We start from the raw sequence: 26,458 nt of genomic DNA on the forward strand, positions 1-26,458 counted from the left end.
CCTGGGAAGGGCGCAGAGCACGCGCACAGCGGGCTGGGGCGCCGAGTCCTGAGTGACGACGGCCTTTCCACCCCGGGCTCCCGGAACCCCGTGATGGGCAGGAGACCCGACTAAGACAAAGGCGCAAGGTTCAGGCCGAGGGGCCACGGCGCGCGGGTACGCGCAGCTCAGACACACTGGTGCAAGCGGGGGTCTACCCCAGGCACACGGGGTACAGCGGGGGTCTACCCCAGGGGCGCAGCCCGGGCGGGGGTCGGCTCCACAGTCTAACCAGTCCACAGCGGCTTCCCTGCTGGCCCTACACCTCCAGGCTGGTCCTCACGGCAGCCAGCTAGGAAAACAGACACGATAGAGTGGAGAGTCTGGGATATCAATAATAGAAAATACAAACAACCCAATTAAAACTAGGCCGACGACTCAAAGCAGATGTTTCTTCAGAGAAGACAGCCCGGCAGGCGGCGGGCGCGCGGGAGGACGCTGGCTTCACGGGAGGCCGGAAGCGCCGCGCCCGGTGCACCACGCGCGAGAGGGGCTCAGGGCAGCTCGGCGGCGACAGCTCGGGGGAGGTCCCAGCTCATCGCCTCCTTACTGGAAATCCTCACCCCCTCTGAGCCAACAACCTCGTGTCTGGAAATCTGCCCCAAGATGTAGCCCCAGGGTGAGCAAGCACCTCTGCCTCAAGACGCGCGCAGCCCCGTGCTCGCACTTCGGGAGACGCTCTGACGCCCAACGGGGCGGAAAATCCACGGAAATGCTGAAGGGGACACGGGGTCTTGAACCTGCGTCGAGAAGCCAAGTACAAGCAGCCCCAGGAGCTGCACAGGCCCGGGGAGGAGCCCCCTCCCGTGAGCCACTTCTCCAGGCCCAATTACACTGTTTTCCCTTCAATACCATCGATCCCGGCCAGCGCTTCGTGGCATTTAATTAATGGCAAGACTGCTCCTATTTCATGCTAAAAATCCAAATCCTTTCAAGCAAATGAGAAGCTGGAGGTCTGCACCTTTGCTCTCCAGAAGGACCCGCGGAGCACAGCCCTCGGTGTCCCACAATTTCAGCGCTTAAAGCAAATAAATCGGTGCACACGGGGCGTATGCCCGCCGGGGACTCTGTCTCCTGACAGGAGAGTGTGACAGGTCGGGTCGGCAAGGGCAGTCGTGCTGAAGCGCGCCGTCACGTCCACGGGGCCACGCCCTGGAGAAGGCCGTGTATGCCTTGGCCGGACCCCGGGCTGGCCAAGCCTTGCCCGCACCAGCCAATCGGGGGTGGCCCGGGCCCACCCACAGGCCCTCACTGCCCCCATGCCCCTCAGTGTGGGGGTGTGAGCGTCAGAGCTGAAGCCCAACACAGGCCCAGGCCAGGCCCCGCTCGGGTCTCCGAAGCAGGGAGGGGCCGCTACGGCGTATGTTTCTGGACTCCGGGCCTTGCCTGTCCCAATCAGCCAGAGTCGCCATGTCCCTGACTCCAGGGCAGGCGCCCCGGGCCCCGGGCCTGGCTCTAGAACACCAGCGGGGAAGCACCTGCCAGGAGGGCTCCGTGAGTGCCGTGATCTTAAAACAGCAGCGCTGTGGGGCCTCTCCAGAAAACACTGAAGCAGAGGCCCGGGCGTGGTGTCTGGGGCTTGCTGTGGAATGCTGCGGCAGAGGGACGGGCACGGGGACAGTGGAGATGACAGGCAGGACCCCAGCCCGGCTAGGGCAGGTGGGCAGCTTCAGGTCTGGCCCTCACACCCCCCATGTGGCCTGAGCTCTCGTAACACGACTGTTCCGAGCACAAGAGAAGGCGAAGGAGGCGCAGACCCGCTGACGTGACAGGCTGCCATCCTGCCTGGGGCCGGCGCTGCGATGAGCCCTCACCCCAGCCTCGAGTGGCGCCCCCACCCCCGCAGCGGGCTCCCCACAGGTCTCCAGCCCAGGCGGCGGCTGTCACCAGGCCCCCGTGAACATCCCAAGGGGCTGCTCGCACCCCCCATCACTGACGGTCTGGCCTCCACCCTTACAGGGCAGCGCTGGGTGCTGGGTGCGTGCAGTGCCCCATGGAGCCAGAGGAGGGCCAGGAAGCCTGGGGCACTCCCCAGCACCGCTCCCCGCTCCCCCCACCCAGTGCCCAGCTCCCACCATGGTGCCCAGGGGCCAGATAGCCACTTCCTGCTGGGCAGGTGGATGCCTTTTTAATATGTGTTTTCCCCCAAGCTGGTGCCCAGAGCCCTCGGCAACAGCCCGCTGCGGCCAGCCCGCTCTGCCATCCAGGCAGCCCTTGAGCTGATGCCGCAGCCTCGGCGGTCCCCTCCTCAGAGCTGGGACCCAAAGGCACGGTGCCGCCAGCTCTGAAGCCCCCGCCTGCCACCAGCACATGATCATCGTTCTATCACTTTCCAATAAAAGAGCCTAATATTTTGAGCATAATGATTTTAAGGAGCTCAACAATTTCTTTGCATGCATTATTCATTTTGTGACACAAAACTGTTATTTCGCTGAGATTACTGTAAATCGCTACGTGAAGAGCCAGCTTGCATGAACAATTAAATGATAGATATGATAAACTAGATTTATAAGCTTTATGTGCCTGTAACATAAATTCCTTGAGTGATTTAACTCGGCAGAGCTAGAAACTTCCTCCCAGAGCCCCGCTCGCGGAGCCGCAGCTCCCCCACCAGCACGTCACAGAAACTGACTGAGGCCTGCAAGAAAAATATTTAATTAAAGGCTTAATATTACTATGGTAACCACAGCAACTTGTTTCAAAAATGAATAATAGCTCTGTTAGGTGCTTCATTAAAATTTTTTCAACCAAACACTGCCCTTAATCTTCTCAATGGAACAAAGGTGCGCTGGGAGGGCGTGCCGGAGCAGCAGGGGCAGCAGCCCCGCGCATGGCGCAGACGCCCCACCTCTGCAGCCGGGAGAGGGGTCTCGGCGGCGAGGAGGAAGCGGGTATTTATCCTAGAGGAGCCGATCAGAACGCTCAGCACCCAGCCGCCCTGCTTGGTTCTCCGCCCTCCACAGAGCGACCCTGCATCACGGCCGGCCAGCCTGAGGTCCACTCCAGGGCAGGCCGCCAGAGCCCGGCAGCCAAGATGGAGACAGAGACCCAAAACCACCTCTGGTGACCTGGGAGGCCCCAGGCGGCCTGGACGCCCAGCCCGCTGTCCCCCTGCTCTCCCTGGGGGGCAGCGTCGCGCTCACAGGGCAGCCTCCGGGCTGGGCCATCAGCTGGGCCAGGACCAGTAAGGTCATCGCAAGCGCCCCCGTGACCGCTCAGCACAGGACTGCCTCGGCCATCCCTCCGCCGGGGCCCCCCTGGCTGTGCAGCACTCCGGGCCGGCCCATTGCCCCGGGCAGCCCCAGCCCAGCTCCCAGAGGCACGGCCCTCCCTGGTGTGGGCCCAGCACAGCCACCGGCCACAGCTCACTCGCTGGCTCTGCGCGGGCGCCACTGCACGCCGACTGGGACGGGCTGTCACCACTGCACGCCTAGGGCCTTCGCAACAGCGGGGCGAGAGGAGCAACGCAGCCCACAGGCGCCCTGTCTGGGCAGTGGCTGACGGCGGACTCACTGAGCTCTGCTGACCGCGGACACTGGCACGGCCAGGAGACACTTGTGGGCAGCCCCCCTGGAGCAGACACACCGAGTGGTTCCCAAAGGAAGCACCAGGCCCGGAGTGTCCACAGAGCAGCCGGCCAGCCCCGCCCCACAGTGCTGGGAACAGAGACCGTGTGGCTGGGCCAAGACTGGGCAGCCCAAACAGGTGGCCTGGGCTGCAAGGCCCTCGGGGTCACGCAGCACGCCAAGGGCGAGACAGGCGGGAAGCAGCCACGGGTGCTGCGGTGGGCCTCGTCCTCCGGAGGACTGGGCACCGGCTGCTCTCCATGGGGCGCCCTGTTCTCAGAGGCAGCTCCGCTTAGAACACGACGCGGTTGCCCCATCAGACAGAGGGCGCCTGCGCCCAGAGGACGGGTGCCCGGCCCCCACAGGCCCGGTGCGCGCCCAGCTGCCCTCTCCAACGGATCCTGGCGCCGGTGCCCTCCACACCGTTACCTGAGATGGCTCCTCCACAGAACTTTCCAGAAGAGTCCCCAGCGGAGGGGTGAGCCCCTCCCGGCCGACGACTGCTGAACAGCACAGGCCGCCCCCGGCACCGCAGCCACACAGGGCTCGCGCACGCAGGCCGCGCACTGAGGGCGGCGACTGCTGCCCGGGGAGTCCCAGAGCAGCCACGGCGCGTCTCTGTGCCTGTCACGCGCAGCCAGAGCATCTTCATCCGCAGAGAAGCTGTCATCACCATGGAAATGAAGGGAAGGAGAACCCGCACCACAGGGCCGCGGAGGGGCCTGCGGGGGCTCCACGCCGCTGAGGACTCCGCCAGCCGAGCACGCCTGGCTGACAGAAGCCTGGCCCGGCCCTCCCCCGGGCAGCCCTGCCGGAGCCCGGGCGCACAGGGCTCCACACGGGCGCCACAGAAGGCACCGGCAGGACCCTCCAGGTGAGGTCTGCGCCTGACAGAGCTGGGGTCACACAGGTCACGCGCTTGTCAAAACTCACCCTGCTGGACTGCCATGAGGTGTGTGCATTTCAGGGGGTAAACTGTGCCTCTAAAACAAGCAAACCCGGGCAGCGGTGTGCACGCCTGAGTCTCCACGGGCAAAGTGACATTTGTAACTGACTTTAAAACGCATTTTCTTAAAAAGATCGATGGGAGGACAGCGAGCGCGGGCCCTCGGCGGGGACGCACTGGCCGGCCGCCCACTGCCTGCGCAGCGGACACACTGTGCAACCAAACGGCAAGAGAGTGCGGCCTCAGCCCTAGGGGCCCAACGTCAAAGGACGGGCTGCCTCAGACTAGCCACGCCGCCCCTCAGCACCTCTCAAGGGCCCCCACGAAAGCAGCCTGGGCGGCTTATGGCTGTGTCAGGAAATGCAAGCCGCGGGCTGGCCAAGCTGCGAGGTCTATCCCGTCACTTAGAGCCGTCCCTGCTTGTTTCATATCACAGAGCCACGTTACAACGCGGCGTCATCTGCGAGGGGACAGGGACACCTGAACGCAGATTAAGTAAAAGGCCACTGGAGGGCCTCCCTGGTGGCGCAGCGGTTGAGCGCTGGGTTGCGAGGCTGCCCACGGCCTCTGCAGCACCGGTTCGATCCCCGGCTGCTCCCCGGCCACCGGAGGAGGGTCCCGCATGGCGCGCAGACCTCTCCTGCCGCCCGCTGCTCCCCTCAGCAGTGTACTTCGGTCCTTCTGCCTGCTCTGCTCCCCGCTCTGGCTCTGGTGAATTCTCTCGCCCTCCCGCGCTTCTGACTGTACCCAGTGCTTGTATGCATGAATAAACAATCAAATAGATAAATAAATCTTTAAAAAAAAAAAAAAGGCCACTGGACATTCGCAGGGCACGTGGCAGAGCAAGTGAGGGCAGAGGCCTGGCCCTCCCTGTAGCCGCAGCCTGCACCCTGCCCCAGGCCCTGGCCACTAGCAGGCAGCGGCTATCGCACCCACACCCGGCCCACCCAGCGGCTGACCCCTGCGCCTTGGGACATTCTCCAGGCCAGCCCCACACTGCTGCCCTCCTCTGGGCATTCGACTTCCCACATGCTCGGGGGCACCCCCAGCTTGAGCGGGGGGGGGGGGGCGCTGAGCACTGGCAGGCGCCCCCAGCACAAGAGCCCAGGCCTCCCGGCAGCACCGGCACAAGGATGCAGCCTGCGGTGGGGGAACTGGCCTCTACACCACCGGGGCCGCCGCTGTCCTCTGGCCCACCCGAGGAGGGGCTGGCCCCACGCCTCCTCCACCCACAGGTCAGGAGGCAGGGCCTCTGCACACTGGCCTGGGCGCATCCCACCCAGTGAGCGGGTGCCTGCCTTCAGCGCGTTCTCCGTCGCCCGTCAGCTTCCAGAATCAGCACCACCGCCCTCGTGGGCTTCAGCAGAATCAGCGCAGAGACGAGTAGCTGCTTGTAAGTGACCGCTCCCTCGAGCAGCCATGCTGGTCAGGGGACCCCACTTGGATGGCAGTAACTGGGGAGCACAGCTGGAGCACAGCTGGTGGGTAAGCGGACGGGGGCTTCCCCGAGGAGGGCACAGGCGCCTCTCTGGACCCACCCCACCCACGGCCTCCGGCCTGGCCATTCCTGAACATGGTTACGCGGGCGTCCTGCTCAGACGCGGCCCCCCTCGGGGTGCCCCTGTCACCCAAGACACGAGTCCGGGACAGCCACGGGCAGGCGCGGGCAGCGGGTCCTGCTGCAGGAAGCTCTGCCCGCTCTGCCCGCTCTGCCGCAGTGCCCGGGGCCGGCCTCCGAGGGGCACGATCAGCGTTTTATCGGGGATTTCCTCTAAAAGGCAAATGGAGGTTCCCGCAACATGACCGTGTGCATGAATTCTGATTGCATGTGCAGCTTCTGCCCAGAGCCCAGCGGGCGCAGGCAGCCATGAACCGAGGCCCACAGGCACGACGCCACCCGGGCGCGCCTGGGAAGCGAGTGCTAAGGACCTTTGCTGTCAGCACGTGGGTGTGGCTCGCCTGAAACAAAGTTTCACCCTCTCCCAGACGGGATCTCGAGCTGGAGGTCGGGAGGCGTGGCCCCACAGCAACACCCTGGCCTGGCAGACCCCACCAGGGCAGGCCGATCGCTGGAGCCCGGGCAAGGGCTCTACCCTCTGGGAGCCTCCACTCCCGCCACCAGTCAACAAAATGGCAGCCAGAGTATCCACCTCGGAGTCTGCCTGGCAGGCCCTGTACCAGGCCGTCCGCTGCTCTCGAAGGCCGCGGCCTGACGTGGACACCGGGGCCCCGGCTAGCCCCTCCTGCCGCTGCCCTGCCTCTCTCCCACAAGCCACGGCATCGACCCGTTGCTGGCCCGGTCCTAGAGACGCTCACGTCTCTTACATCTGTGCTGCCCTCACCAGGATGGCTGGACTCTTGGCATGTCTCGCATGGACCCAGTGTGGCCCCTGCACACCACCTTCCCCGTGGCCACCAGAACAGACTTTCTAGGAAGCATCGACGCCTGGCTAGCCACCCTCTTGTGCCCAGAGGACAGGCTTCCCAATAAGGGAGCCAAGGTGGGCAGAGCTGGGGCACCACCCTCCGATGCAACGTGGCGCCCTGCCACAGCTCCAAGGGCACCGGGAGCCACCCCCACCCGGCAGCCACCAGCACCTGGAGCACAGCACAGACAGCGTGTCCGCACGGGGCCTGCCCTCCGGGAGCACAGCCACAGCCCCTCAGCCCGGCACGGAGGGCGAGGCTGGGCTGCGTGGGCACGAGGTGTGTGTGCACCTGCCTGTCGTGCAGCGGGGCCTCCCACCACCCGCCCTGCCCACTCCACACTGGGCCCGGCCTCTCCAGGGCAGGCAAGCCACAGCCTGTCTCTCCAGAGACGGCTGCCCCTGAGGAACGGGCTCCCGTCCCATTGCGCCCCGCGCCCCTCACATGCCGCGCAGAGCCGGCGCTCGGTCTGCCTCTGGCCGTTGCTGGTTTTGTTCCAAAGCAGTGACACAGTCAGTCCTTGTCAAACCGTTTCCGTCTGAATTCGTACAGTGACCTTCCGAGCGCCGGCCCCGAGCAGGAAGAGAGCCGGTTCCGTAGGGCAAGCTGGAGACGAGCGCGCAGCCCAGGAGGCGGCCGGGCAGAGCCTGGGGACGCAGGCCACCGCCGGCGCTGAGCACTCCCCCCACAGCACGGGCTCCTGAGGTGCTCCTGTTATGGCTCGGCCACTCATACATCGTGCAGGAAGACGGTCCAGCTTGGCTCCCTCCGGCCTTGAGGACGCCGTATTCATCTGGCCACACTGCTAACTGGACAAGCCCCTCACCCGGCGGGACGCACTCTGGCTGGAGATGCAGGAGTCCGCTTCTGACGTCACAGCGCCGCCCTTTTTTTTTTTTTAATATATAGGTAATTAATTTATTTATTTATACATGCAAGCCCTGGGTACAGTCAGAAGCGCAGGAAGGTGAGAGAATTCACCAGAGCCAGAGCGGGGAGCAGAGCAGGCAGAAGGACCGAAGGACACTGCTGAGGGGAGCAGCGGGCGGCAGGAGAGGTCTGCGCACCATGCGGGACCCTCCTCCGGTGGCCCAGGAGCAGCTACAGATCGAACCGGTGCTGCAGAGGCCGCGGGCAGCTTCGCAACCCAGCACTCAACCGCTGCGCCACCGGGGAGGCCCAGCGCCGCCCTTTTTGCAGGACCCCACTCACGGGGCTCAAGCGGGGCCCCTGGGATCTCTGGTGCAAGAGAGGGAGCCGCAGACCTCAGGACGGGGAGAGGAGCTCCCTCTGGCCTGGGAGGTGGAGAGCACACTGGATGGGCAGGGGAATCCGGGGGGGGGGGGGGGGGCAGGAGAACCCCAGCTGCAAGAGGGGAAGCAAGGAAGCTACAGGCTGGGTGCCAGGGCAGAGGGGTATACCAGGAACCCAGCTCCCTCCCTGCTCTGGGGAGATGGTGGGCACCACCCTGGGTCCGCCTGGCCCTGGTTCCAGCCACTTGGCCTCACTGCTCGGCGTGAAGAGCAGCTTGTGCTGGGCGGCGGTGGCAGGGTCTGTGTGGCGGGCAGCGCCCAGAGCAGGCCGGGGTAGTGGGCACGTGTCTACTGCGTGGGGCTCTTGTGTGGGCACACGTGTGCACATCTGTGCACCTGCAAGGCACAGTCAAAGGACGGAGGTGAGCCCACATGGCAGCTAAGGCCAGGCAGGAAGGCTTTGGCCTCGTGTCCCTGGCTAGGAGACTAAACTTTGCACCCCAGCTCCTGGAAGCCGGCCGGAGCCTGTGTCAGCCAGGCCACACGAAGAACCGCAGCGCAGCCGACTTTGCCCACAGCCCCCACGTTCAGTGGGCGAAGGGAAGCAGCCTGCGCATCTGGGCCCTGCGCATCTTAGGCCTGGTCTGGCCCAAGGCCACCGCGCCAGTCACCTTCCAAAAGCCCCCGGAGCAGAGACCACCCATGCACGGCCACGCACCCTGAGCATAGGTGACCAGGGCGACAGGGTCTCAGTCGGTGGCTCTGCCCTCCAGGCCAGTCGCCTCTGCCACCCAAGGCCGTGGCAGCCCTCAGATTCAACACGCTGCTGCTTGGGAGCGCCCGGTACGCATCCAAGTATAACGGGGGTCCCCAGGAAAAGAGGAGGTTCCAGCTTCCCTGCCCCACCAAAGGGAGGGTGGGGCTGAACAGGGAGGAGAAGCAGCCGGAGAGGCGCCTGGGGGAGGAAGGAAGAGGAGGGAGAGCAAGAAGGGCCTGAGGAGGCACGAGGGGCAGAGACACGTGAGGGAGCCGCGCTGGCTCCTTGGTCCGGCCTGGGGGAAGCAGACGCGGTGAGAGACGCGTGGGGAGGTGGCAAAGGCAGCGTTGATCTTGATTTTGCTCTTTCCCTCCCAGACCTGGCTGGCTGTTTCTGACCCTCTTCTGCGGGTCCCCGCCAGAAGGTGCTCTAGACTGAGGCAGCTTTCGGGCCTCGCTCTGGGTGAGCCCTGTTTGCTGGACTTTCACCCACGAGGGGACGGGCAACTCTGGGTGCCAGATTTGGAGACTCTATCCTCCCCTCGTCTGTGCTGCATGATGACTGTACTACAGTTCCTTCCCGCTAAAGGCCTATGTTTTGCCTTGATGCAGCAAATGGTAGACCTATTTAGAGCAAGCAGGCTTTGGGGTTCTGGGGTGCCCTCTAACAGAAGTGCTGTCCCTGGCAGGGGAGGGCGGCCAGGGCGAGTCCCGGGGCTGAGGGGTAGCATGGATGGGGGATGGTCCACTTCAATGCACCACCGGCACCACGGCACAAGGCCCACGGCCTTCTGAGGGAGGCACGAGGCAGAGTGGGGGGCACGCCCCCTCCCCTAAGGTCACCAGTCCCAGCCGCACCCACCCTCCAGGCAGGGCAGGAGGCGCGGGGCGGCACAAAGCATCACTGCACAGTGCCCTATAAATAGATCCTGAAGAACATTTTAACATAATTTGCTTTCCAGGCACAAAGAACATGTCAATCACCCCCACAACACGATAAAGGCAAGAGTCCCTGTTGACGGCTTTCTGGCCGAGAAGAAAAACAGATTTCACAGTGAGCTAATCCGTCTCTCGCAAAGAGGGGCCACCGAGGCTGGTCTGCGCTCTCGTGAATTCATTCAACAACCACCTGAGTGCCAGCACACGGCACAGTCAGACACGGCCCCCCCTTCACTGCAGCCCGGGCGGCGGGGAGTCTCCCGTGGACTGACAGAGGCCGGGGGCAGCAGTGTGCAGGGCACAGCACCCACCCATTGCCTGCACGGGACAGGCCGTGCCAAGGCCTGCTCGGCCTCCACATTGCCACTCGCACGTGGACCACAGGCCAGAGAGTCTGACTCACAGAAAGATCGCTGTGTCCTCAGAGCCAGCGCCAGAGATGCTGAAGAAATGTCCTCCAAATAGGGCCTCCCCGGTGGCGCAGCAGTTGAGCGCTGGGTTGCGAAGCTGCCCGCAGCCTCTGCAGCGTCGGTTCGATCCCCGGCTGCTCCCCGGCCACCGGGCAAGGGTCCCACACGGCGCACAGACCTCTCCTGCCGCCCGCTGCTCCCCTCAGCAGTGTCCTTCGGTCCTTCTGCCTGCTCTGCTCCCCGCTCTGGCTCTGGTGAATCCTCTCACCCTCCCGCGCGTCTGACTGTGCCCAGTGCTTGTGTAAATAAATAAATAAATCTTTAAAAAAAAAAAAAAAGAAAAAAGAAATGTTCTCCAAATAAATGAATAAATCAGTGAGTGTATGGCCGAGTTAATGAGCTACAGAAAAACATGAATAGGTAATTAGACTAAGAAATGGCTGTCACCTTGTTAAAAGTGCCCACTGACCTCAGAAGACTCCAGAAAAGCCTGAGCAGAAAGACCTCGGCCAAGCAAGCCAGGGTGGGGCACAGCAGCATCAGGGGCCAGAGTGGTGACTGCACTCCAGGCAGGACGAGACCAAGGGTGCGGTGGCGTCCGGTCAGCAGCCACCAGCACCAGCGCTCGCGGCTGGGCCCAAACGTGTGACACGAGGCGGCAAAAGCAGGGAGCGGGCTCGGGCCCACAGAGGCGCCGGGACTCGCTGGACATGCCCGGGGCGAGGCAGGGCGGAGCTGCTCCTGATCCCCCAGCCCCTCAGCAGCCCCAGCTTCCCGAGCCGGGGTCCTGCGGGGAGGAGAGCAAAGGGGCTGTATGACGATCTCACAAGACCCTTCTCCACAGACCTGGTACCATTCCAAAGAGTTGAACATTCTGGAGAAAAACTATAAACGTGCAGTCCCCAGAGGGAACCCTGTCCCCACTGCGGGGGGGGAATGGTGGCACCCCACCCACCGAGAGGCTCAGGGAAAAGGCGCACGTGCACGCACGCACACGCATGTGCACGCACACACACTCGCACACGCTGAGTGAGGAAGCGTGCAGAACGCAGATGTGGTGAGTCCGGTTAAAGGCCGATCGGAACTGCTGGTGTTAACCTTACAGCTGCTCTGTAAATCTGAAATTTTATCAAAATGCAAATTGAACAAAACTATGGATGAACCATCTCTGGGGGAGGCTGGGGAGAGCAAAGGGCCTCCCCGTTCTGTGACTCAGAGGCTGTAAAACGTGCACCAGCAAAACGCAAGTGCGCCTCAGAAGAGTGGCCACGGGGAGGCCCAGCCTGGACACGGCCGCCCTGGGCTCCCAGCCGTGCGCCTCACACGCCACCTGCTGGCCGAGCGGGGCCCTGTGCCTGGCCCAGGCCTCCCCTCCAGTGCAGGCCCCGGCCCAGGGCCCCAGGACCTGGCCGCGTCCACCCTCCTGAGCCCTCATCAGCCAACAAAAGGCCGGCACGGAGGGGCCCGGACCAAGGTGAGGCGGGACTGGGTGAACGGGGGCTGCAGAGGGCGTCCCTCAGCACCAGGCCCAGAGGAGCGCGGGCGTCCCAGTGTTCCACACCAGCCGGCCGGCCAGGCAGGAAGGCCCCGAGGTCGGCGTGAGGTCACGGGTCCCAGCCCCGGGACCACCAGGGAGCAAGGACACCCGGGCAGCCCCGAGGGGCTTGCCGAAGGGCATGAGACTGCCAGAGGGCACACGTGGGATTCAGGAGCGACAGAGCGGACAGCTGGGCAGGCGGCTCCGAGGGGGTGACCACGCCAGCACCTCTGGCAGCGACCGTGATGACAAGCAGGCCGGTCCCAGCAAGCCACTGGGCAGCGCGAGGGTGGAGGCCGAGTCGAGAACAGGTCTCTCTTGGACACCAGACGGCCACGCGCGCCCTGCCCCGGGACTCACCGAGGTCCGTGTTGGGGCCAGCAAGCAGCTGCCTGAACTTGTCCAGCCGAGAGGCCACTCTCTCGCTCGCTGCTGAGCTGCTGCCGGCGCTGGGGTCGGACGGCCCTCCCAGGGCGACGGTGGCCGAGTGCGGGAGCGACTGGGACCTGTGCAGCGGGGCGGCGCCACGGGCGCTCTCTGCGGGAGAACAGAGGGTGAAGCCCTGACCGCGGCCCCGCTCAGCCTGCTCCCGTGGGCACCCTCCCGGGCACTTGGGCCTGACTATGGGCAAAGGGATGACACCGGCCACTGCTGCAGGCTGGGCAGTTTCTTGCCTAGTGAGACAGGCCCATGGGAGCAGGCTGTAGCGACCCCAGTCCCCGTGGGGTGGGTGTCCTCAGGCCCTCGGGCGTTGGGAGGGGAGGGCATGCGGCGCTGGGTCCCCCGGGGCTGAAGGTGGAGGGGTCCACCGAGGCGGGTGAGAGGTGAAGCGGGTCTGAACCTCCAGCTCTCCAGGGGTCCCGTGAGGGCGGTCCCCAGGGCACGTGGGAGCTCGCGGCCGCCTGAGCCCCAGGACTCAAAGGAAGCCAGAGGCCGGCAGAGAGATGGCCCACGCCTGCCGCGACAGCCCGCCCACCTGCGGGACAGGTCGCGTGGATCTCGCTGACCGACTTCACCAGCCGCAGGTCCCCACTCGGGGCGGCAGGGGGTTCAGCCGGGGGCGTGGGCTCCAGTGCGGGCTCAGGCGAGGGCTCCGGCTCAGGGGCCCCCTGCAGCCGCTGCTCCTGCAGCTGGCTGTGGTTGCGCAGGACGCGGTGGGCCGTCTCCATGACCACCTCACTGTTAAGGCTCTCGGTCGCCATGGCCAGGAGCTCGTCGTCATCCTCGCCCACGTCCCAGGCATCGCTGGTGTTGCTCTCGAACTCCTGGAAGGTGCTGACTCTCTTGGCCTTGACCGGCGTGGCGGGAGCCTTGGGCGGGGCCCTGAGCAGCCTGCAGGCAGAGGCAGCTGTGACTCGGGAGGCCAGGCAGGCCGTGCGCACCCCAGTCAGTCAACGCCAAAGCCTGAAGACGTAGCCGCAGCCGCTATGAACCCCCCTCCTGAGCAGGCCTGAAGACACGCACCGGCGTCCGCACAGGACCAACACGCGTGAGGACCAGCGGCGGCAGGTGCGTCCCCAGGGACCCCCCTCGTTCTGCCTAGGGCCAGGACACCAAGTTCCCCCACAGCTGGCTGGGAAATACAGCCCGGGAGGACGAGTCACCACACTGGGCCCCCAGGGTCCACTTGCCCGTCCAAAGATGCATCCCGAGGGCCGCACGGCGCTCGCTGGCCTGGCGGAGGGGCCAGACACGGGGAGAGTGCAGCAGAGGCGAGGGAGGCAGACCAGGTGACCTTAGCAGGCCCCAGGGCCGCCGGCTTGGGGTGACCTGCTCTCCGCTCAGGCTCCCCGCCAGCTGGGGCAGCCCGTCCACTGACAAGTGTGGAACGAAAGGGCCCCCCTCCCCACAAGAAGCCCAGGGAGCTGGGGTCACCACAGCCCGCCCCCAGCCCAGCTTGAGCAGCCGGGAGCGCGCCGAGGCCTCACTTACGTGCCATGCAGCAGCGGATCAAAGGGGGGGTGCTGGGCGCCATACACGTGCTGGATGCTGTGGAGAAAGGGAAGACGAGTCACGCTGTGGTCAGCTTCCCCGCAAGCCCACTGCTGGGAAAGGCCCCAGTCCCTCAGGCGACTGGGGAGCAGCCCTCCGTCGGGGGCCACAGCCGCTGCCACCAAGCCGGGGTCCCGAGACCCATGCGGAGGGGGCGAATGGCACCCCAAGGCGGTTCAGCCCTTCCTGCGAGGGCCCAGGCGCCTCCACAGAGCGCAGGCACGCCCGCCGGGGCCACTCCGCGCCACCGCAGCTCACCCTGCATGCGGACGGCCGGGCACGGGCAGGACTGGAAACGACAAAAGCAAAAGGTCTGCCCCGACTGCCCCCGAGCCACACATCTGAGGATGCAACGAAGACATGACTCCTAGAGGCCGCGGGGGGCTGCCCTGGACGTCCACGCGCCGGCACGTCCGGGCCAGTGGCATGTCCGCCAAGCGGCTGCTCTGCCCTCGCCCTCCTCCCGGCGGACGTGGGGCCGAGACGGCGCGCCGGGAGCCGCGAAGGCGCCGGGCCCGGCAGGGGCAGGCCGCGAGTCCGCGAGCAGGAGGCGCGCCGGCAAAGCCCGGGTGCAGACTGAAAGAGCAGGGCCACCAGAGCGCCGCGAGGGGCCCGGCGCAGCCTCGCCGGGAAGGGGGACTCCTGCGGATCCTGGGGCCTCTCAGCTTGAGCGCGGAGCCTCGACCCCGAGCCCGCTCCGAAGACAAGGCTGACGGCACACACAGGACCAGCGCGTGTCTGGTTTTGACGAAAGGGTCGGCCACAGCGGGCGGGCACAGCCGTGAGCGAAACGGGGACGAGCGCGCAAAGCCTCAGAGGAAACGCACCCTCGGCGGCGTCCTCGGCGGCACAGAGACGTGAAGCAGCACGTCGCCGCGCGGACGACAGCGCCCCATCCCGGCTGTGTGACGTCACAGGCGGCGGCGCCGTGCGCAGCCCCCGCCGTCCTCCCGGAGCGACGCCGCAGGACGCCCCCTCGCGCTCAGGGCCGTTTTCTGAACCAGAACTAGGCCGGTGACTGACCGGCCCGGCCACTGGCCTCGACCTGACACATACGGGCGCGCCCAGATGTGCAAATAAGTTTCCCCAGCAACTCAGAGGCCCCCGGAGAAGGAATGAACGCTTCTACTGTGCCCTCCGCCACCGCCTCACCCCACCCGCCCCGTCAGCGGCTCTCTCGTCACCCACCCGAAGAAGTGCCCAAAGGCATGACGAGCTTTAAGGAGTGGCCTGGCCCACGCCGCCTGGACGCACCCCACCCCCCACTGCACGGAGATCAGGCCCTGGCAGGTCCGCGGAGGCGCCTGTACCAGGCCCCCTCGGGCTCACCCTTGCACCCCCGGGCAGGCCTGCTGACAGGGTGCACCCGCGATTCAAACGCAGCTACCCTCCCTGCCACTCCTCTCGCGCAGACAGCTGAGCAACGGGCCTTTGAACTCAGGAGTCAGGTTCCAGAGGCGGACACGCCTCTCCCGTCCAGATGCAGGAGCCGACGGCCTCTCCCTGGCCTCGCCGGGCCAGGCTGGCAGAGCTGGCTGTGACATCACGCTTGGCTGACACAGGCAGCGCCAGTGCGCAAGTGGCTGGTCCTGGGACAGAAAACCAGCCCAGACCGAGACCAGCCCCAAAGGGAAGACACAACGGCTGCCGCGGCCAACAAGCCCTCCCGCCGTCCCGGGCAAGGCAGGTCCTGCCCACCAAGCGCCAGGCAGCACCACCCACCAAGCTGAGAGGCGACCACACAGCGCCAGGGGCCCGAGAAGGGGCGGCCTGTGGGCTCTCCCTCCGCCTGGTGAAGCCGGTCCCGACGACCCGACAGGAGGGAAGCACCGGCCTGGGCTCGCTATAGCTGCAGAACGGCCCGCTCTCCTCACCCCGCCGGCCAGAGCCCCCTCCACCGGCCTCACCACCTGCAAACATGCTCACATGGGAAAGCGAGGCGGGTGGCGGGGTGCTCTCCAGGGCTGCCGTGTCTCCAAGGACTGCAGGAACGTGGAGGGACCATGCCTGCCTCGCCACACTGGTCACACCCACATCCTCGGCCCTGACCAGCGGCTGAGGCTTTCGGCGGCGGTCCAGAGCCCACCCACAAGACAGGAATGGGCATCCCTTGTCACGCCTGCGCTAAGCCCAGAGGCAGCAAGCCTCGCCGCGGCTGCAGACTGCAGAGATGTTTCCAGAGAGTAGGCGCGGGTCAGAACCTGCATCACGGCGCAGGAGAGAGCCGGGCCCAGCCAGGGCTGACCGTGGAGGTCAGACCCAGCAAAGTCAAGCCCAAGCGCCGTCTAGCCAGAAGGCAGGTGGTGGGCAGTGACCATGCCAGCCCGGCCGGGACGCATGCCAGGGCAGGCCAGACCCTGGCAGCGCCGGCGTACGCCAGACCTGGGAGGCGGGAGGCGGGCCCGAGAGTGAGCTAGAGCTAAGCGGGCCTGCCGTGGGCCAGACAAGCGCAGGGCTGTGGTTTTGGGCAGGGGCCTGGGCCGCGCTGCTGCTGCTGAGAAGCTGCCCCGGGAGGCATCCACGGAGCTGGCATGGGCAGGCCCGCACCCCCAGGTGGGAAGGGCATCCATGCTGTGGGCCTGCCAAAGCCCCTGGCGCTGCAGGCACCTCCCCACCAGAGCACTCAGGCTGGAGTTTCCACGTGAGCCCCCAAGAGGAGGAAATTAGGAGCAAACCAGCTGGATACTCAGAACAGAAGTCCCGCAAAGCACAGGGCCCTGGAAGTGGGACGGGCCCGGCTGCCCTGTCCCCGGGGCCCGAGTCCTCTGTGGGGAGGGAACGCTGGGGTGAACCCAGGAGAAGCGCCTCGTCTCACCTAGGAAGTCCCAGGACACAGGATCAGGGGCACAGCGCTGCAGTCCCCCACCCCGGCTGCAGTCCCCCACCCCGGCCCGGCAGGCGGCCCGAGCTGCACGAGCCCAGGCCCGGCCCGGGGGGTGTGCACCACTGGGCCGCACCTCGGCTCGGCGTAAGCCCCCGTCTGTGAAGGCGGCCACGTGGCACCCAGGCGCCGTGCAGACTGAGCGGGTGGATGCCCGCGAAGAGCCAGGCGCAGGGGAGACAGGACACCGTGGCGAGGACGTCACCACGAGGCCTGCGCCACCTCAATTCTGGGGTGCAGCACGAACACTTACCCTGGACCCCCACTCACAGCCCTCCCCAAATCCCTGGACCCCCGAGAGAACCACGGGGCTATAGGGGTCGGCGCTCCCCGGGGCCGAGCCTGGTGGCGGGGCCCTCCCCACCCTGTCTGCAGGACCCTGGGTACCTCCAAGTGCGGAGCAGGTTCTGCGTCCCTGCTGCACCCCAAAGGGCTGCACAGGGCCAGTCCCCACACCACCCGGGTGGACCCAGGAGCGGACGCCGAGCGGCAGCCAGGGCACAGCAGAGCCGGCCCACCAGGGGTCACCGCCTCGTCCCAGCTCGTGCAGGCCGGGCCGGGCCCTGGCACTTCGGAAGGGGCGCGGGCTCCCGGGGCGGCCCCTCAGCTCCCCGGCGGGCTCCGCCCTCGCCCTCAGAGCCCGGGAGGCGGGCGCACCGGCCGCTCCCACTGTGCAGAGCAGCCTTCCGGGAAGCCACGTCGCTGCCTCCGCCCCCATTTAGAGTTAGCCCGGCAGAGTCCAGACCCGCGGCGCCGACAGACCCGTGACACGGAAAATGTGACTTTTAATTTTATTTTATTTTAAAATAAAGTAGCTTATTTTAGAAAGTCTCCAGGCAAAGCGAAGGGCCCTTAACAACGTGAGGAAACCGAGCCCGCAGTGACGGCCGCGGGCACAGCACGACCGTGTCCCCGACACGGCCCCCCACAAACCCAAGTCAGCGCAGGAGCACTCCTGGGCCCCCCCGGGACGCGGAAAAGCGGAAGGGCCGACACCGACTCTCACCCCACTGAACAACAAAACCCGCGCGAGGAGGCAGGCGAGGCTCGGGGACGCCCGCGCGTGGGGCGACAGCCGGCCCTGCGGACGCGGGGCCCTCAGTCCAGCCCAGTCCCTGGGGACGGCAGGCACCTGGCAGAGGTGTCGGTGAGGGGCGGCCCACCTGCGGAGACGCGGGAGGCCCGGCTCAGGGGCGGGCCCTGCTGGAGGCGGCCGAGGGCTGGCTGCAGCCCTCCCCTCGGACGGGCCTGGGGGCGCCGCAGAGCAACGAGCGCAGACTGAGCAGCGCGTGTGCGCACACACGCACACACACACGCACACACACACGCACACACACAACCAAGTCTTTGTCTTAAAGCCGTGGGTCAGGAGCCTGGCTGGGCGGCGGGCTGGAGTCCAGGTGTGGCCAGCTGCGCTATTTCCGGAGGCCATTCTGAGGAGGCCGCACTTCCTGCTCACGCGGGCTTCAGCGGAAGTTTCTGGTCATTGTGGGACCAAGATCCCTGTACACAGGTCAGCTTCCGGGTGTCCCTGGTCCCCAGCGGGGTCCCACCTCCATCCTGGAAGCCACCGTCAGAGGGGTCCACCTCACGCCGACTCTCTGAGCGCTTCTAAGTGCTCACAGGGTGACACAGCCACCAGCCGAGCTGGGACAGCCTCTCCAGGGCAGCTGGCCGGCCCTTAGTCCAGCTGCAACCTAACCCCGCTTCCTCACAGGTCCTGAGGCTTACAGGTCACAGGGGCCCCAGGACACGAACACTGCAGGGCCATGACTCTGCCTCCCGCACCCCATCCCTCAAGCCAGCCCCTGGTGACCACCTGGCACAGGTGAGGCCCACCAGTTCCCAGAGCCCAGCCCCACAGCCCCAGCTGCCTCACCTCCGCCCTCCCATGCCCCCCACCCCCAGCACAGAGGATGGGCAGGACCAGGGAATTACCCCACAGGACCCTGAAGACCCAGTCTCTGCGGCCTCTTGAGTCCAGCTTGCACCTCCCAAAGCCTCCCAGATGCTCCCTGGCCTGCCACCTGCCCCAGCCCGCCCGGCCCACCTGTGTTCCACAACGCACGCCTGGCACCACCGCGGGCCCTGGCGCCTCGCTCCTAAAGGAACGACCGTCCCCTCACTCCCATCATCAGCTGATGGCAGAGGGCGGCCCTCCGAGTCCACGGGAGGGCAGGCTGCCCCGGCAGCCCTGCCAGCTGGAAGCTGAGGGCTGTGGCGACACGGGGACTGGCCTCTGGCCAGCTGGCCCCCACACCCCAGCCTCGCCACATTCAAGCCGGGCCTCTCTGGCCGCTGTCCCACCTACAAACTCTTCCCACGCCTGGCTGCGGCCGCCCCCAGGTAAAGCTGAGCCCAAAGGCCCGCGTCCTCACACCCCGTGGGCGAGGGCTCCAGCTGGGCCCTGAAAGGGGCGTGTGGCAGGAACACTAGCGCAGCCGCCGCAGCCACAACAGCCACAGCCCTCGGGAGCCGGCCGTCCGCACAGGAGCCAGCCCTCTCCTGGCCCTCGCCATCCTGTCGTCTCCGTGACACGCCCAAAATCCAGCGGCTTCTCGCCACACTGGTGCAGGCCACCAGGCCCTCACAACCTCCTAGCAGGCCTTGGGGGCGCTGCCCCTGGGCCTGCCAAGCCTGGAGCCAAGGCTCACCAGCTAAACACCAACGTGTGACCGCCGACCACCCCAGGAAGGTCACATACAGGCTGACTGGAAAAAGGCCATCCTGTGAGCTCCCCAGCCGCCCCAAGCAGCAGCACGGCCGAGACAAGACCCCAGGAGGCCAGGGCACTCGAAGCAGCAATGCAAGTCTGTCTGGTGGCCTGACCCCTCTCTTTGCCCCACCGCCTTCAGGAACGGCCTCGAGCAGGTCTCCAAGACTCCACTCAAACCCTTACCCACAACCTAGGAGTTGCTCTCAAAACACCTAAGACACAGCACATGGTCAAAAGCAAAGGGAAAACAAAGCCTGTCTCTGCGGACATGGGCTCTCAGAGAACAGTCATGGCCAGTATGAGTTCCCTGTGGCTGTGGTAACAAATGGCCACAAACCTAACGGCTAAAAATAAGAGAATTTACCCTCCCTCGGCTCTGGGAGCCAGAAGTCCAAAATCAAGGTGCTGGCAGCCCATGCTCCTCCTGGAGTCTCCAGGGAGAGCCCCTCTTGGCCCTCTAGCTTCTACTCCCGGGGCGCCATAGCCATCCTCTATATCTTGCCCATACCCTGCTCCAATGACGGGCCCTGTCGTCACGTGCCATCTCCCCTGTCTGCCTCACCACCCACATTTCACTCTTCTAAGATCCCCAGTTGCTGGACTCGAGCCCCCAACTCAAGTACAACCTCCCTCACCCTGAGCCCCCGGCTGACCACATCTTGCAAAGACCCTAGTTCCCAACAAGATCATAAACGTCCAGGCAAAAGTGAATGGGGGGAACACATCACCCCAAAGCAGTCGCCAACCCGAAGTTCAGTCCACTGTACATCACACGGCGGCTCAAGTCTTCCATCTCAGCTACTTGTTCAAAATGAAAGTTTATCTAGACAGAGGAGGCACCAAAACCCCAAAATCTGAATGTAACACACAGAATCTCTACCGCCACGTGTGCCTATGCTGGGGGCACCTGCTGCTGTCCCCACTAGGACCTCCTATCTTGGCTGTTCCCGAGCTGTCACATCTTCTTGGACCACGGCAGGGGTTTTGACATTGGTTTTGATGAAAGCATCCATCGTCCCTCATTCACAATCCTGCGGAGTAAAGGGGGACCTTTGGAGGCCCCCTCCAGTCTCAAAGTCACCTACTAACTCCCGGACCACTCAGAAAATTTAAGGTTTCTGTTTTGACGCAACGAGATCCAAAGCGTGAGAGTCTACCATTCAAGCGAGGCTGTTTATCAAGCAATACTTAGGAATTCACGGGGTTTATGAATGATTCTCCTCGAAGTCACTGCAGTTACAGCAATTCTTCATTCTCAGCACTGCACACTTCAGTTTATAACACTGCGTTTAGAAATCCTGGAACTTGTTTATCACTGATCTACTTTCACCAGCGCTGATTTTATCCTCCGTGTTTTCCTTCTGACGCCTCCGTGTCCCCTGTGGCCTGGTCAGGGTTCTGCAGTGCCAATCAGATGAGGACTTTGGAGCTGTAAAGCTTGCAGGGTCATTGTAAGCATTTAATTTAAAAAAAAAAAAAAAGTAACTTGTTTCCTGCTGCTTACTCGAGATAGGAGTTGGCTTTGAGGACGGAAAGTGGCAACTCACAAGAGCCTCAAATCCTTCCCCTGCCTCGAGGCAAGAGCTGCGGCCGCGAAGAACAAGGCGGCGAATCAAGTGGGCCGGAGCCGCCACACCCCCTCCGGGAAGCCGACTCCCCGCCGCTCGCTCCCCCCAACTCCTGACCCCACGGAACCCCCGACGCGCGACTCGGCCAGACGCCCCCCGCGTCCCCAGGGAGCCCGGGGCGCAGTGGACCCGCGGGGTCCGCACAGCCCTGCCGGGGCTGCTCCTCCCGCCCGGGCCCCGCGGCCGGCCGGCCACCCCCGCCCCCGACGCCTCTCTCCCCCGGCCCGCAGCCTCCTCCGCGCCCCGGCTCGCCCCCCGGACCCCGACGCCACCCCCCGCCCGCGGGGCGACGCGCCCCCCTGACCTCCGACCCCTGACCCCGGCCTGGCCCTCCCCGGCACACCCACCTGCCCGGGACCTTGCTGTTGCTGCGCTTCCAGAACTGCTTCCTGGCCCCGTCGCTGGCCATGGCCCCTCTTCATCCCTCAGGCCCGCGGCCCCGGCGCCCCAGTGCGGCCGGCCGGCCCCGGCGGCGCTCTCCGTGCCCCGGGCGGCCCCTCAGCGGTCCCGGGACTCCCGAGCGCACAGCCCAGAGGCGCTTCCGCCTCCCTCCGGAAGTTGTGCCTCCGCGCGCCCGGAAGTCCCGCCTCCGACCCAGGCGCGCGTGGCGCAGGGCGCGGGTGTGACGACATGAGCGCGCGACGGGGCGCGCTGGGCGGGGCGGCGGGGGCGGGGCGCCGGGGCGCCGGTGTGGGCGGGACACCGGGGAGGCCCCCCAGAACCGGGTGCTCAGCCCGCCTCCTGCCGAGGCCCCCTGTGTGGTGCGGGGGGAGAAGACAGCGGGTTTCGGAGGCTTCATGCTGGGCGACGCAGGGGTAACCTGGGGACCCCCAAAACGTGCACCGGTAAAATGGGGTCCTGCACCCCAGCACAAAGGCAGGCAGACTCCTAGTATTAATATGAAGGAACTTTAATAGAAATGATGTGCAGAGAGAGGGAGGGAGAGAGGATATTTTTCCCAGTAAATCACCCAAAGCCGCCCATGCCGCCGTGGCCCCCCCAACATTTAGGGGGCGCCAAGCAGCCGCTGGGGCCTGGAAACTGACGCCAGGCTAGGGCACTTTCTGGCCGGGAAACACTGAAGGAGGCGGCCAGGCAAGCCTGGGGGGGAGAGCAAAATCAGACACGTGAAGATAACTGCCGCCAGCCGTCGCCCCGGCCCCGCCGCCCCGGCCCTGCAGGACCAGGGGCTGCCCCCGCCCTGCTCTGGGCCTTCCCCTGGCCAGTCAGCGCGCCCCCGCTCCCCAGCAGCCAGTCCTGGGCACACCTGCCAGTTCTCTTTTGAAATAAACATCTGCTGTTAGCCTCTGGCTAAGCGTCTCCGGGCCGGGTTGGTGCTGACAGGCGGCAGTGGCCAGCACTCGCCCAGGCAGGCGTCACTCGGGGGCCTGCGGGTATCATGGCGGCTGCCTGCCTGCCGGGGCCGGTGAGGCGTCCCACGCTGCTGTAGCGCCCTGCGCCTGGGCCCAGCTGTGTCTGCCTCAGCACACAGCTGGTGAGACTGCAGGCGGGACCAGTGTCTTACCCCCCACCCCAGCCCCGCTGGTCACTAGAGGAGATTGTGCCAGCCTCGGGGAGCCCTGCTCCGACACCCGAGCCCCTGCGCCCGAGAGTTCCCGTGGCCCCTCTTCCCAGTGCCCTTGCGTCCCCCAAGCCACGGGCATCACATCACCCCCTGTAAACCTTACCTAGTGGGTGGGACTTAGCTAGGAACTCCTATGCCCTAACAGGCAACTTGCTATTCTGCACCCACCCTCAGTGTCAGGGGCGCCCTCTGAGCGCAGGGGACACAGCAGCAGGCAGCAAGGTGCACCCTGTGTGCTGGCGGCCTGGAAGAGGCAGGTGCTCCTCAGGGCAAGATGTACACAGGGAGGTGCTGGGGACAGCCTGGGCCTGCGGGCAGGGCATCCTCCAGGTCCTGCCCCAGTGTTTTCTGCAGTGCAGTCACCCACCTGCCCGCTGGCTAAGCTTAGCTTGGAGTCAAGCCTTGGAGCAAGGCCTGGCTGCAGATCCCCTGCTCTTGCCCAGCCCATGAGCACCTGCGGGACTGACTCTTGCCTCTTGCTAGCTTGGGAGGGAGAGGGGAGGCGCTGCCTGTTCCCGGCTGCTCCGTCACCTGCGTCTCTAGGTGGCGCAGAGGGACACAGAGACAGGGTCCGGCAGGCAGGAACCAGCCTTGGTCAGGCATAAACACAGAAGGCCACGGGGAGGAGCCTGGCCCACAGGGCGCCTCAGAGTCTGAGCCGAGACACGGGACACCTGGACAGCCTGGGAACCTGGGAGCGCCCCGCCTCAGGCCGCCGGCACCAATCTCAGTTTCCCAGCAGCTGGCCCTGTGCCCTGGGTGGGGCGACCAGGGAGCCCAAGGTGGCGGTCAGTGTCAAGCAGGGGCAGAGGCCCAGGCCAGACAAGGTGGACAGTCTCTGCAGGGGTCCCTGACGCCAGGCAACTCCCAGTCGCCGTGGCTGGCAGCACCCACACTGCCCAGATGCCTGCTGAGGGCTGTGCTGGGGCAAGGGGCCCCACCCCAGTGACCCGGCCACCTCTGAGCCACTTGGTGAGCGGCAGGCTGGGTCTCAGGACATACTTGTCAAAGGAGGTAGAAATGACTGGAAAGAAATGGAGACATGGAAGCCGGGCTGCCTTGCCCCAGAGGGCTGTGCGGGGCCGGAACCCTGGGGCGCTGCTGGGCCAGCCTGGCAGGGCTCACCATCGAGGGCGGGACCCGTCTCTGCAGCTGGGCTTTCAGAACCAGCCTCGCACCCAGAGCGTCTCCACTGGGGAAGGCCTGAGGCCCAGACACGTCCTGTTCCCTGACCGACGTGCTCAGAGGGGTGTGGGAGGCAGGGGCAGTGGCTGAGCGAGTCCCAGCCCACTCGGGTGTCACCTTGCCCATCTGTGAAGCGGGGCGGTGTTCACCCATCCTCGAAGACGGGGAGCAGGTGGGATAGGAGTGGAGGGAGAGGGGCACAGGGGAGCTGACGGTCCTCCCCCGATTTCAAGCCCCAGCTGGGCTGCAGAAGCCCCTAGAGGCTGCCATGGGGTCCCCGCCCAGCTCACTGGAGCTGTCAGAGACCACAGCGGCTCCGGGCTCCCGGCCAAGGTCAGGGCTCCGAGCACCTGTCGCTGGCCCCGCGCCCGCCACCCCGCCCGCTGTTTCCGCATTTCCTCGTTTGCTCTTGTCCGTCGCTGACCCCAGACGCTCCCCCACGGCTGCCCGCCTCGGCCACACCCGGCGTCCGACCAGCGGGCATGCTGCCAGGGCGGGCAGCAGCCGTGGGCACCAGATGGGCCTGAGTCACCACTCCCGCCCCCGGGGAAGGCCGGGCAGACAGGACTCAGAGGTGTCGGCAATCAGAGGGCCCAGCAGCGCGGAAAGAGGAACTGGCCATGGTCTCCCGCAAGGAGGAAGATGTCAGAGCTGCCCCAGCCCCCCTCGACACTCACAGACGCAGGGCCGGCCCCGGGGAGCCCTGCTCCAGCCAGCCCCCGCCCCCGCGTGCTCCCGCGGCTCCTCGCCCTGTGCCCTTGCGTGCCCCAAGTCACAGGCATCATGTCACCCCCCTGTAAACCTGGGGACGGGGTGGGGATGGTCGGCACAGGCCCCAGCTCCTCTCTGGGCCTCCCCTTCTGTGAAATGGGGCGAGAGGTGGGGTGGTAAGCAGGGCCCGTGTTGTTGGGGATCATGGGGCTAAAAGCTCAGCCTCTTCCTTGCCGTGCAGGCAGGGTGGGAAGTTCCGAGCAGATGAGGGGCCCAGGGTCACCCTGGGAACCAGACCTGGACCTGGCAGATGGGGCCCAAGTGATCGTCGCTGAGACCAGGCCCTTCCGTCCACCCGGTGGCCTTTAAGGCCGAGGGTCATTCCTGAGGCAGGACGCTTCCAGCCCAGCACTTGGCCAGCGCAGCCTGCTCCTGCCTCCCAGGCAGCCCTCGGCCCAGGGAACAGGCAGCCGAGGCCTCCCCGCTGGCCCGGCCCGCCCCTCGAGCAGGTGCCCAGCAACTCTGCCTTCCCGCTCTCCACGGCCTCCTCGGTGGGCTCCCCCACCCCCGAGAAGGCCAGTGTCCCTCCCGGCTCCCCGGAGACCAAAGGCGGCCTTCACGAGCGTGGCCTCCCCAAGACGCAAGCCTGGCCGCGACGATGGCTTCCCATTTAATTACTTTGGGACCAAGGTCGTCCTGTACTGCACCCTGCTCACTTCTGGCCTGGACCTGCCTCCGTGGGGGTCAGGGGCATCTGTAGGGGACCCCCGAGACCCTCCAGGAGTACTTGGAAAGTCAGTTTACGCAGCTGGGAAGCCCCACCCCACTTCTCAGCCGCAGCTTGCGCCCTCAGGCCCATGGTCCCAGGTGTGCTCCTGCCTGGCCAGACTGCCCGGGGCCAGACCCTGCCCCTCCTCCAGGGTGACTGGGAGGGGGCGGCCTGGCTAAGGAGCGGCCCTTAAACATCCCCCCAGAGCTCTCCCACTGCTGGTGGGCGTGCCTGCAATGCAGGCTCCTCCGAGGGGGGCTGAAGGGGGGTTCCCTGGGGAGACAAAGCGAGCTCTGTGCCTCTTGAACCCAGCCGCCCAGTTCTGCTGGGTCCACGTGTCCCCGGAACAGAAGCAGCACGCGCGAGAGGGCCGCGGGCGCCTGGCGTGGCCCTTCTGCACCCACTTGTGCGAGGCAGGCTGAGGCCTAGAAACGCTCCACAGCCCAGCCCCCAAGCCCCAGCTAGTGAGTTCAGTGGCGGGAAGCAGCCCCCAAGGGGAAAGAGGGAGGCCCGAGGGAGGCTCAGAAACAGGAGCCTGCAGGGAGCCTCTCTGGACACTCCTCTCCCCCTGGGCCCAGGTGCCAGGCCAGGCCTACTGTGGGCAGCAGGGCACGGAGCCCGAGAGGGGCCAGCGTCCTGCTCTGCCTCCCTGCTGTTGCCCGTGGGGAAGCACACTGCCCGGGCCTGGCCACTGGCCTGGACCCCTCTTCAAATGTGGGGGCCGCACGCCTGCTGCCCCGCGCCAGCAGGAAAGACCATCTGCCACCACCATTTACATTCAAGGGACGCAGGACTGAGGTGAGGGAGTGGCCCGCGCCCCCCCAGGCTGGCCTCGGGCCTGGCCTGGGCTCTGCTTCCTCCCACAGTGTCTGCGAGGCTGGATTCGGGGTGCACAGAGCGGCTGAGGCAGGTTGACCGCAGCCCCATGCTGACGGCTCTAGGCCAGGCCCGGGTCAGACCCCTGCCCCTCAGCCAGCACCAGGTGCCCCAGGCGCAGGTGCAGAGTAGCTGCAGGCCCTGGACCCCTGACCGCAGGGGACAGCTGAGTCAGGGCCTCACCACGCGCCCCCGCACAATGCCGGGTCCACCTGTATCCAGAACTCCCGGGGAGTGTGGGA

At 65.8% G+C, this 26,458-nt stretch overlaps 1 protein-coding gene across 8 annotated transcripts in view; it reads right to left on the reverse strand.

Moving 5' to 3' along the window:
• Positions 1-21,499, reverse strand: part of TBC1D22A (TBC1 domain family member 22A) — a gene marked incomplete at its 5' end in the record, with an annotated part of 97,805 nt that extends 76,306 nt beyond the window's left edge. For 5 of the 8 annotated variants that reach the window (XM_084254505.1, XM_084254503.1, XM_084254507.1 and 2 more), the window contains 4 exons: positions 12,234-12,410; positions 12,850-13,205; positions 13,806-13,862; positions 21,438-21,499. In XM_084254505.1, coding sequence (XP_084110631.1) covers positions 12,234-12,410; positions 12,850-13,205; positions 13,806-13,862; positions 21,438-21,499 — 652 coding nt within the window. The remainder of the gene's footprint in view (positions 1-12,233; positions 12,411-12,849; positions 13,206-13,805; positions 13,863-21,437) is intronic. The other 3 variants (XM_084254502.1, XM_084254506.1, XM_084254508.1) reach the window with 3 other exon arrangements.
• Positions 21,500-26,458: the final 4,959 nt, after the last annotated feature.

This window comes from Talpa europaea (assembly GCF_964194135.1).
Source record: "Talpa europaea genome assembly, chromosome: 15".
NCBI classification, from domain to species: domain Eukaryota; kingdom Metazoa; phylum Chordata; class Mammalia; order Eulipotyphla; family Talpidae; genus Talpa; species Talpa europaea.